At 41.4% G+C, this 11,996-nt stretch overlaps 1 protein-coding gene across 1 annotated transcript; it reads right to left on the reverse strand.

Moving 5' to 3' along the window:
- Window positions 1–300: 300 nt before the first annotated feature.
- LOC136794879 (acireductone dioxygenase-like) lies at window positions 301–2,771 on the reverse strand. Its single transcript, XM_067042934.1, has one exon. The coding sequence runs from the start codon at window positions 1,655–1,657 to the stop codon at window positions 1,244–1,246; it is 414 nt and encodes a 137-aa protein (XP_066899035.1). The 5' UTR covers window positions 1,658–2,771; the 3' UTR covers window positions 301–1,243.
- Window positions 2,772–11,996: the final 9,225 nt, after the last annotated feature.

Below are 11,996 nucleotides of genomic sequence, written 5' to 3' on the forward strand. Positions count from 1 at the left end.
AGGTCTTACATTTTAGTCTTTGATCCATTTCAAGTTCATTTATGTAAGTGGTATAAGATAGTGTCTAATTCCATTCTTTTGCATGTGAATATCCAATTTTACCAGCACCCTTTTATCAAAGAGGCTGCCTTTTCTCCACTGAGTATTCTTGGATCCCTTGCCAAATAATAGCTGACCTTATATGCATGGGCTTATTTCTGCACTCTTGATTCTTTTCCATTGATCTATGTGTCTAGTCTTATGTCAGTACCATATTGTCTTGATTACTATAGCTGTATAATATAGCTTGGAATCAGAAAGTGTGGTACTGCCAGCTTTGTTCTTCTTCCTCAGGATTGCTTTGATTATTGGGGGTTGCCAAGGAGTTCTGAGCTCCCTGAATCTCAAGATGGGAAGAGAAGTAAGAAGACAGTTTTCAAATTCCTCACTCCATCGGCCCTTCACCTTAAAGTCTATTTCAGTGTTTACAAATTCCAGGCTTCTTCCCCTCAAAGGCATTCTGGTCTAGCCAGAGGCAGCCAGAGGCAGCCAGAGGCAATGGGAACCACATGCAGTTTGATTGCATCGTGATCGTTGAGATCCCATCTCTGACCTCACTAACTACCTAAATGCTCACGTGGCTCAATTGTTTCACTAGAAATGAACAACGAACAACAACGTACGTATAAGTAAGCATTTAAGTATTATTTTATCTTATTTTTTTTAACATGAAGGCAGCTACTTTATTTTGAACAAGAACGTGGCATAATCAAGCAAGGGTCCCCCTAACACGCCAGCTCGTCCCCCACGGCACCTCCACCCAGCTTCCTCCGCGTTTGGGGAGAAAAGCATCTTCTCTCTGTCCAGTCCTGTCATCCACTGTCACTCCTCTGCACAAAGCAGGCATGGCCTCGCCTAGTATCCGCCTAAAGTCCAAGAATCGGGTCCAGACGGGGGCAGCCAAGTGGCTCCGTTTGGGGCGCTGAAACTCACCGGGTCACAGCTGAAGGCACGAGCTGACACAGGGCCACTGACCACTGATCCTGAATCGGAGAAGATGAGCCGATTTGCCCAAACGTCCACAGGTGCTTCCATGTACAAACCGGTTCTATAGCTACTTCCAGTAAAACGTATTCTGATCAAATAATCTTGCAGAGGAAAGCTCACCTAGCCTCAAGTCTACAACACAAAAGCAAGGACAATACGACAGATCTTCTGCTGCCTTCACGCGGAGGGCCAGGGTGCGCGATGCCCCAGGGCACCGCTAGGCCGTCTGCGACAGAAATTCCAGGTACTGCCCAGGGGCCTCGAAGTGGTCAGCCAGCCGGTTGAACGCGGGCCACACAGGGTCTGCCACAAACAGCCGCATGGCCTTCGGGTAGTTCTCGTCCAGCATGAAGCGGTGGTGTATCCCGGCGAGGAGAGAGATCACGTCTCCTTTCTCCCTGAAGATCCGGATCCACCTGTCCTCTTGATCCCTCACGTCGAGGTACCCACTGGCGTCCAGGATGTAGCGAATCTCATCATCCAGGCGTGAACGCTCCTCGTAAAACATCGTCATCTTTTCTTCGTAATTTGGTAGTTTGTCTTTGCATATGGTTATTATGTCCATCCAGGAGTAATTTCTCTCTTTTTGGATCTTTTCTAATTCTGGATCATTCTCATAATTTGTCAGCATCCAGCTTCTAGTAAAGGACCCCGAGCCTGCGCAGTGGCGGCAGGTCGACAGGGCGCGTGGGCTGCGCGTGGTGGAGCCACCGCGGGTTGCTTGTCCGCTGACTCCGCCAAGTACCAGGCCTGCACCACGGCCGGGCCGGGGATGCCGCGCCTGACCCCGGAACTGCTCGGGCCGGTCTGACCCCGGAACTGCTCGGGCCGGTCTGACCCCGGGACCCGCGCGGGCCACCCCCCCCCCCCCGCCGACCCAACGTACTATTTCAATATTATGTGAACAATAGCTAATAATAGTAGGCCTAAGTATTTATTGATTATTATGTGTGAAGTACTGTGTCAAGCCTGTGTTGCACCTTAGGAGATCAGTAGACTGTTTCCTCAATTTTGTATTTTAATCATTTAAGTAACTTTTCTAAGGTAAGAGGATAATTTTGCGGGGATAGCATGGACTTGAGTTCCGGGTCCGTCGTCACGTGGAACACCGCTGTGCCCTGCCTCTCACAGGGCGTTTGACACAGGTGTTTGAGACATCGCATTTTCATCTCCTTCCTACCCTTCAAGATACTTTGACTTAACTCTGAAATACATCAGATCAGAAGAACATTATATTATGCTACTTTTTTCACAGTATTATCTGAACAGAAAAATGAGATATATGTCCAAATCTGTAAAGGTGTCTGATTTTTTTTTTAAATTTTCTCTTAAGGAGAGTATTTGTTTTGTTGTCTATTACCCATATACATGGATCCAATAACACTATTGTAGATTAGAATGTCAAATGGGCTAGTGATAATATCCTATATGGTGCATTGTCTCTGTTAATATCTTAATTACTTATGCAAAATAAAGCTCTGAAATACGCAAAATAGCATAAGTGCTTCTTTAGCTTTAGTGTGTGTGAGAACCAACAAGGAAGCATGTTTTCTAGGCTGCACTCTGAGATGCTCAATTGGCAAATCTACACGAAGGTCCTGCAATCTGCAATTGTAGCAGCACCTTTAGGTAATTCTACGATGGGAACTCAGAAACCAAAGTTTGAGAAATGTTGCTATATAGATGGATATATGATTCCTTTCTTGAATGTATCCACAAAGAAACTTGTATTAAAATGACATGTAACATTCTTTCTTCATCGTTTGTCTCTTCTTTTTGTTTAGGTACATATTATGAGCAAGGCATTGTGTGGGAACCTGGAAGAAATACAAGGAGAAAATCTTAACTATCTAAATTACTTGGTGTAATTTATAAGTTAGTGCACACTATAAGGTTTTATGGGTACAATGAGTTAGTTACAGAATCAATGCCATGGAGATTTAGAGATTGGTTAATTCCACTTGATTAGGAAATAATGGCTCCCTGGAAGAAAGAACACCAGATGAGACCTTCATTCATGGAGGTTGGATTAAATTTTGTGGAAGAGATAAAGTTGATGAAGAAGAACGCAGAGACTGAAATTTCAGGGCGGGTGTGGGAATTGGATGTGGTCAATTGTGTCAAAGTTATATTTAGAGAGTGGGTTTAACTGTGATTTGTGATGAGTGTCTAAAAGAACTTGAAATGCAATATTCAAGAATATAAAATTTATAGCTTAGAAAGTACGGAAACATCAGAAATTTCTTAGCAGGAAGGTGAAAGATTCCATGTTGTGAGATTTCTCATGTGAGAAGAAGATTTCTCAAGGGTGTGTAAGGGGGATCAGAAAACGGACAGACTAGAGATCACAAGTGGAAAAGGGCTGGTGGCGGCAGTAAGTGTGGGGATATAAAAGGGAAAATAAACATCGGTATTCAATTCTGAAGCAGAGTTGAGGCATGCTGTGACTGACTGAATGTGAAAAACATGCAAATTTAGGAATTAAGCTGTACTCTTACGTTTCTATCTTAACTTTTAGAAAAGATGTGTGTGCCATTAATCTAGATAAGGGAGCATTGGGGGATTTGGAGCCATGCTGACAAACACAACTGAGCATGCTGCCTTTTGACCTCATGCCTTTTGCACTGTTGCATCTCTTATCTTGCGTAACTGAGCATCATTTCATTATTCAAGACCCAAGCTGAAGGATCCTCCCCTCTCTGGAGCCTTTGTTATCCTTGCATATCTTGATTGAGAATCTGGATATCAGTGTACTCACAGAGCAGAAATAAACTTTATAATAAACTCTGTGGAAGAGGATACCATGTAATGAATGCTGAGGATTTGTATACCTCAGAATCATCACATGAAATATTTTTCTCATCTTTGCAAAAACTAAAGAAATGAGAACTATTAGGCATGGTTATTGTGTCTATCTCTTATAAGTAGTTTCTCTATCCTAATTAGAAAAACACAAATTACATATGTATATAGTTATAAAAACTTACTGTTAGTTTCCCATTTTCTGAAAAGTAAGAAGATGGCTATGAAGTGTTTGTTTTTTGTTTGTTTTTTTTTTCATTTTTAAGTTTCTTATACTGCTGTGACTTTGATGTCAATATCCAGTAAAGCACCTTCTGGTGCATGTGATACGAAAATGTGGTTGCTAGTGAACATTAAACAAGGGGTGCTAGTAATTTTACGACAATTATGTTTTAGCTTTCCATACAAAAACAATGGTAATCAAACCTCATGCTTGAGAATTTTAGCTGATTGTCACAGGGAGAAGCATCCTGCCACCAATGGTGTAATTATAGAGCAATGTTAATGGGACATTTCACCTTCCTTTGAAGGGTAGGGTGAATCATTGTAACCGATATAATGCAGCTATGGGCTGATAGGCTGATGTAGCTTATCAAATCTTGTACTCAGATGTACTGGCATTATATTCCACTTAAATGCCATGTATTATAATTAAGTTACATTTCCGTGTTTAAGAAAATGAGCTTGATACTCCCATCTGCTACAGAGTAGATGGGTCTTCTGAGAATAGAAAAGAAATACTTTTGTGTGCCATTCACATTTCCTTGGAGTGAGACTTGCTCTCATGTACATAGGATTCTAAGCAAAATGTCTGCTTGTATTGCTTTTTCTCACCTCTCATGCCAGTAGAATTCTTAAACCCATCTCACTGGAGAAAAGAGACCTTTTCTGTTGTCCGATAAATGCTTCAAATCCTGCCGAGACACTGAACATGTGTGAAAGCAGTGTAGGAATCAACACCATACGACCCAGAGGTTACCACAGAATCTATTTTCGTAATAGAACAAAAAGAAACCGTCTGCCAAGGCTTGGCCTGCATTTTAAATGTCCCCATGAGCTCCGTGTACACCCTTGTGACAGCAGGGCATGAAACTTGGCACCACACCTGAACAAAACAACAGGGATTCTTGTGTCAAGTTTTAAAGGTGATTTTGGCCAGAGAAGATTTCAACTAGTGAGTAAAAGGAAGGTCGTACCATGCGTACACACATGTCTCAGCCTTTAAGCAAAAAACTTTAAACAATAGATCTATATAGTGCAAAAACATGTCTAATCTTACCACACTTGTCTTTAAAATGTTAGAGGTAAAATGAAGGGCAAACCCATAATGAAAACCTTATTGTGAATGATTCAATATCTAAACTAAAATACTGAGACTCCCCTGCTGTTTCTTACTTTTCTTCTATAGGTTAGTTTTTCATGAACCCAGGTGATTCCAAGGTGCACAGCAGAGAGGACCCATAAATTGGGATTAGCGGTCATTATAAATGGCAGCTCTTGCCCTATGCACCTTAGAAGGAAAGGAAGACCATATTCAGTCAGTACACTTATATTCTTTGGCTAAACTGTGGAGAGTAATTATTAGGAAAAAGAAAGAAACTGGATACACCTGAGTGCTAAGTTTAGCAAAGGAATTAAAAAACTCTCATAAGAAAAATAATCCTAATAGCTAAGATTTAAGAAGTTGCAATGTAGCGTACAATTGACGTTATTGTATTGACATTACAATACATTATCTCATGAAATGACCCTATGAATCCTATGAGATAATTATTATTTTTACCCATTCTATACATATAGGAGCTGAGGCTCACAGAGGGGTTAGTAATGTGATGACGTTCATTCAGCTTCTATGTGGACACGACTCAACCACAAGCCTGTCTAACTCACTGGTATAATGCAAAGTTAGTAACAACCCTCTCAAAAAATATCTTTTTTATAGGCCTTTGCCAATTTCCATGGTGTAAACACTCTTACCGTGACCAATGAAAATAAGGAAGGGGCTTCCCTGGTGGCGCAGTAGTTGAGAATCCGCCTGCCGATGCAGGGGACACGGGTTCGTGCCCCGGTCCGGGAGGATCCCACATGCCGAGTAGCGGCTGGGCCCGTGAGCCGTGGCCGCTGAGCCTGCGCGTCCGGAGCCTGTGCTCCGCAACGGGAGAGGCCACAGCAGTGAGAGGCCCGCCTATCACAAAAAAAAAAAAAAAGAATATATTGCAAAGGATTAAAGATTTCAAGACGGAACTTTTAAAAGAGAACACGAATACATATAATTATGAAAGCACATTTTTCTGAGATGATATGTATTGGGGGACAAAATGAGATCACAATCTATATCTGAAATGTATTGAGACTTTATTATTTGCCAGACACAGGGTGGGTCCTTTAAAGGAAGCGCTGCTATTTTAGAGTACATCTGCTGGCAACACATTCTCTTAGTTTTCCTTCATTTGAGAATATCTTGATTTCCTTTTCACTCCTGAAACATATGAAGTATTATTTTATCTTCACAACATGGTGGATACGGTTATTATCCCTTCCTTTAAAACGCAGACACTGAAGCTTAGAGAGATTGACTAAACCCCCAGCGCTTAACCAGATCATTACTGGCAAAGCAGGTATATAAATCCTCATCTGACCTCCAATCCCTGATTTGGAGCACTTGTCAAAGATGCTACATTTTGTTTGTTTTAACTACATTTGTCTGAATTCCAGCATCAGTTACATTCTTTCTAGATGATTCTGGGTGGCTCCAGGAATATGCCTACCTGGAGGCTTTGGTCTTGACCCTGCTCCCTAACTCCAGATTCTCTGATAACATCTCTTGCTAAAGTGAGTGCTAATGTCAGAAGTGTTAAGTGTGTCATCCGTGCCTACAGATGGGTCCTCACCAACACAGGCTCTTAAAACCCTACGCAGGTAGCCAATACTCATGGTCTAGAGGCAGCCGATGCCCCGTACTCTTCGAGGGGTGATGAGAAGTTTGCCTCCAAGCTTTGCCCAGCAGCCTTCCTGGGAAGAAGCTAATCTCCATACTCCAGCCTTGGGGTACAGAGTCAGTTTATTACAGTGTTCTTGTAGTCAAGGACTCAGGAGCCCCTGGACCTGCTCTGCTGGTACACATACCTGCGTCCAAACCCAGACACCTCCCTTTGGAGGCCTCCTTACTGGGGGCTCAGCTGGGACACTTTGCTTTACCCTGACTTAGCACTTTTCCAGCCCTGGGTCTTCTTCTCTCCTTCCTCTTGGCCCCCCACCCATAAAAAGGCCTTTTGTTGGGGTCTCCCCCTGCAGTGAGATCATCCTCGACTACATCATGTGTCACCCATCAGGTGCTGTCCACGGAGAGCATCGGGAGCCCGGAGAGCAGCACTTCCCCTCTGGCCTCTCCCCGCACGGCACTGTCTACGGGAAGGGACTGGGGCTTGACGGATGCTCTCAGTTTAGCTCGTACTAATTGACACCTGAGGCTCTACGGGTGATACCACCGTTGCCCACACCTGCTATCTATGCCTAGGATTTGCCGCCTGTGTCTTCGAAGCTTTTGATGCGAGTGCTTTTTTTTTTTTTTTTTTTGATGCGAGTGCTTTTGACAGCTTTTTCTTCTCCGTATCCTACGACAGTTCAGGGAACATCTCTTTCTATTTTACTGGCTGTTTTATTGGTCACCTTCCTCACCCTGAGGTTCTCAGAACCGGCGGCTGGAGCAGAGGCCAATCTGTTTGGCCGACCCAGTTTTGTGTTTGACCCACCCCTTTGCTCTGGCCCTCTTTTTCTTGAATTTACGTGTGCTTTTAGCATTTTCCTCCCTTTGGAAGTGCCGTGGCCACAAGTTTTCACAGGGAAGATGTACTCAAGATCGTCTGCTTCATTTGGATTCACCAGTTCTCCTGTTAGGTTCATCCTAGATCCAGGGGAAAATCAGCTCTCTGCAAACCTGGATCCCTACTACATTAATTAATCAAAATTAGTGTGTTCTTATATAGCATTGCCATTTGCTTATAAAGCTCTTTCTACCGTGTTCTCATTCCGCTTTAAAACAACTCTGCAAGGGAGGTAGGAACATATCATTTTCTATAATATTGCAGAAGGTAGGACCAGGCTCAGTGCTGTAAGCACATTGCTTACAGCCTCACAGTTTGTGAATAACAAGCCATGGGTTTGAATTCAGTGCTGTCGAATAAAAGCCCATTTTTATTCCAATTAAACCATGCCATGCTGTTTTCAAAATGCATAGTTCCCCAACCTGAAATGAGCAGCAGAGCTAATTTTTTTAAATGATAGGTTCGAGAAGTATGAGGTAGCAGGAAACAGTGTGTAAAATAGTATTTCTAGCTAATCGGTCGAGACCCTGTGCAGCACTAGGGAGACTTACACAGCAAGTGGAAGATATGATTGCATTTTCAAATGGAAAAAGAAATGCCGAAAGTAAACACGGAGTGAACTCCACCTGTTGGAACATACAATTGCACCCGTGTTAATGCTCATTGACTGACGGATGCTTTGAGGAATTGGATTGTAGTAACAAGTGCAGCTCAACATGCACATTGAGATCAAAAGGAATAATTTTGATTGTCCAACTCTTTCCTGTTCCCACAACTCACGTCCCAGGAAGAAGAGTAAATTAGTAGACGCTGTGAGTGTCTGAGGACATCTCTTCCAAGCTAAGTTCTAGCAACTCCCTCGGTCATTTCTTGGTTAACCTAGAATACCAATACATTATTCTCAGTAATACACATTAAATCAAGTCACTGTTTTGTTCCTTATGAATATAGTAAAAATGCAAAGGGGACATTGTGAAATAGAATCACACGAAATTAACCTTAGCTTTAAATTGTCTACATTTTACCTTGCAATCACATTTTAAAAATAGGTCCAATGAAACACATTATCAAAAATGGTGAACTACTTGGGAGTCTTTAAGGATAGATGTTTTGTAATGTTTCCTAAATAAAGCACCTATTTAAACATTAATTGTCCTTCTTTCTGGCAGATTAAATGATGTATTAGACCACTGAGGGCTATAAAAAATTGCCAGAGATATCAACTCATAAAACTAACTAGAATAAATGTTTCTAGCATCTGTTCATTTTTCTCCCTACTCCTCGCATACAAAGCTAGACATATGAGCCATCTAATCTCTTTACTGTATAAAAAAATACAAGTTTTGAGGAGGAAGAAGCATCTGTTGCTATTATTCTGTGACTGTGTTAAACAGATTTAACTAAATAAACTATCTCGAGTTTTCAGGGAGCCAACTTATTAAATCGTTCTCAGTAACAACAGGCTCGATTATTTAAACACTGTATATACTGCAATTCTCATCATTGCAGACATCAGACATTTTTTCCCCAACTTTTTAGTTTGGTATACTGCAGACCTGAAAAACAAGATTTTAGCTTTAATACAAAATGATAGAATCTGAACAGGGAAATGAGACGATGAATACATAATTTGTTTTATCAATTCATGCTTTGAATGTCTTTTTTGTCCCTCAAGTTTCCTTGCCCAAGTTTATAATTTCTCTAAGTTTAAATACTCAGAAAAGTCAACAAAAATATTACAATGAGCTCATACTTACCCTTCAAACATACACTATTTTTTGCTCTTTCTCTTAGATATTGAGAGACTTTATTTTCTGCATACTTTAGGCTTTATTTTAAGAATAAGTATATCCTCCTACATAACCACGTAAGATTCCTAGGGAGTGACAGAAACCTACCATCTCATGAACCCTTCACCCAGCTTCTCCCCAGTGGTGACATCTTGTATAACTGACGTTGAATATTAAAGCCAGGAAATGGACAGTACTGTTATGACACGGGTACAACACTCTTAATGACATTACAGACCTCATTCACTTTTCCCCGGATTTTACATGCAAACATTTCTGCACATGTGTGTACTTCTATGCACTTGCTTCCATGTATAGATTTATGTAAACACCACAAACATCAAGTCACATATCTGTCCCATCCCCACAGTGGAATTCCCTCATATTATGCAGGCTCTGTACCCTGGCAAGCGATAGTAGTTCTTCATCTCTATGGTTTTGACACTTTACAAAAATGTTATAGGGCTTCCCTTGTGGCGCAGTGGTTGAGAGTCCGCCTGCCGATGCAGGGGACGCGGGTTCGTGCCCCGGTCCGGGAGGATCCCACGTGCCGCGGAGCGGCTGGGCCCGTGAGCCGTGGCCGCTGTGCCTGCGCATCCGGAGCCTGTGCTCCGCAACGGGAGAGGCCACAGCAGTGAGAGGCCCGTGTACCACCAAAAAAAAAAAAAAAAAAAAGGATTTCAGGCCTGCTACCCTTCTATTTACCTCTTTCCTCTCACATTTTACTATAAGCAGTAAGAAGAAAGCAAGCCACTCCTTCACAATTTGCTTACAAACCTCCTAAACTAAGTATCTAGTTTCATCACTCACAGGTTCTACCTTTCAAAAAAAAAAAAAAGGCTAGAACACAGTTCAGCCAAGTTTGTTGACACTTTATAACAAGAATCACCCTTTCTCCATCGTTCAATAACATGTTCCTCATTTCTGGGGGCTCACAAAAAAAAGCATCTTTAATATTCATATTTTATCAGTGTTCTACTTAAGATTATTTATTTCATCTCAAGAAGACAGAGCTTTCTCTCCAACTCTCCTTTTTTCTTTCTGAGCCTTCAACAGAATTGCCTTGAATGTCCATATTTCTACCAACAGTCCATTCTAGATAGCTAGGCTCTTTCCAGCATGTACCTTGAAATGCCTTCATCCTCCATCGTTACACGGTTCGAAAGCTACTTCAACATTTCTGGGTACATGGTGCAGTCACTTTGGGAGGAAGTAGAGACTGGCGCTTCAGCATGCAAATTTTGGGGGGACATGATTCATCCCATTGCCGTCATGTTTAAAACACTTAAACATTTTAAAAAATTTAAAATTGAGAAGATAAGCTTGCCAAAACACTAATGTTTGTAAGCAAATGGCAACGTATTTAAACTTTAACCAGCTCATCTTAATGACTGAGGTGTGCTAATATTCCTATAAGCAAACAACTTTAGAGTGAATTGAAACAAATATCAAGTACTGCAGACATGAGCGGATTAGATAGAGACATGTTGATAGAAGGTTGATTAAGGGAATTACCAGGACATTCATTTTATGAAAAAGATTTGAAGAACTGACAGAAGGAAGGCATGGTACCTACTTTCAAATATCTGAATAACAAGCAAACAGAGAAAGTTATGGCTATACTCTGTCTTGTTCCAGAAGACACATTTGGACCAGGTCCTAGAGGCAGGGTACAGGATCGATAATTTAGTAAGTTTTAATATATATCAGTTGTGATGAGTACTTTACAGATCTCATTCCAGTTATGCCCCACAGAACACCTGTGCAGTGCTTACTTATTACTAACAAATTCATGTCTAATCCAAGCTTTACTGCTAATTGCTTCTCTAGGTTTGGGTATTTATCTCTTCACTCTAGTACACATTTATATTTGTTTATATCTGGTACCAATTGAAGTGATATAAATTAAAACAAGTTATACATTGGTTTTTCAACTTAGTAAATATTTAAAAATTATCTGAGTGTATTTTTTCTGTGTCACGTGTGAATGTGTTCATGGCCATGTATATACGGAAACACACCAATAGCGAGGGACAAATGAAATAAGAGCATAAAATCAAAATGGGATTATACATTGTGCAAATGTTTAGCCAACTGTTTTGACAATATAAATACAAATACCTGTTAAGAGGTATCTAAAATATAAAACATAATTTATGCACTAATGCATTTTTTTTTTTTTTTTTGCGGTACGTGGGCCTCTCACTGTTGTGGCCTCTCCCGTTGTGGAGCACAGGCTCCGGACGCGCAGGCTCAGCGGCCATGGCTCACGGGCCCAGCCGCTCCGCGGCACGTGGGATCTTCGCGGACCGGGGCACGAACCCGTGTCCCCTGCATCGGCAGGCAGATTCTCAACCACTGCGCCACCAGGGAAGCCCACACTAGTGCATTCTTATGTAACTATTTATAATAAAAATGCTGGGAGCATGAAAATGTCTAAAAATATAGGTATGACCAAGTAAATTTTGATACCCATATAAAACAGCATAATATAAAACCAATGAAAATAATAACTATATGAGTATTTCAAGCAAATGAAAAAAGAATTATACTA

This window comes from Kogia breviceps, chromosome 9 (assembly GCF_026419965.1).
Source record: "Kogia breviceps isolate mKogBre1 chromosome 9, mKogBre1 haplotype 1, whole genome shotgun sequence".
In the NCBI taxonomy this organism is placed as follows: domain Eukaryota; kingdom Metazoa; phylum Chordata; class Mammalia; order Artiodactyla; family Physeteridae; genus Kogia; species Kogia breviceps.

Bases quoted from the DNA above. Each gene is read 5' to 3' on its own strand.
- LOC136794879 (XM_067042934.1), bottom strand. From the start codon at position 1,657: ATGCTGACAAATTATGAGAATGATCCAGAATTAGAAAAGATCCAAAAA.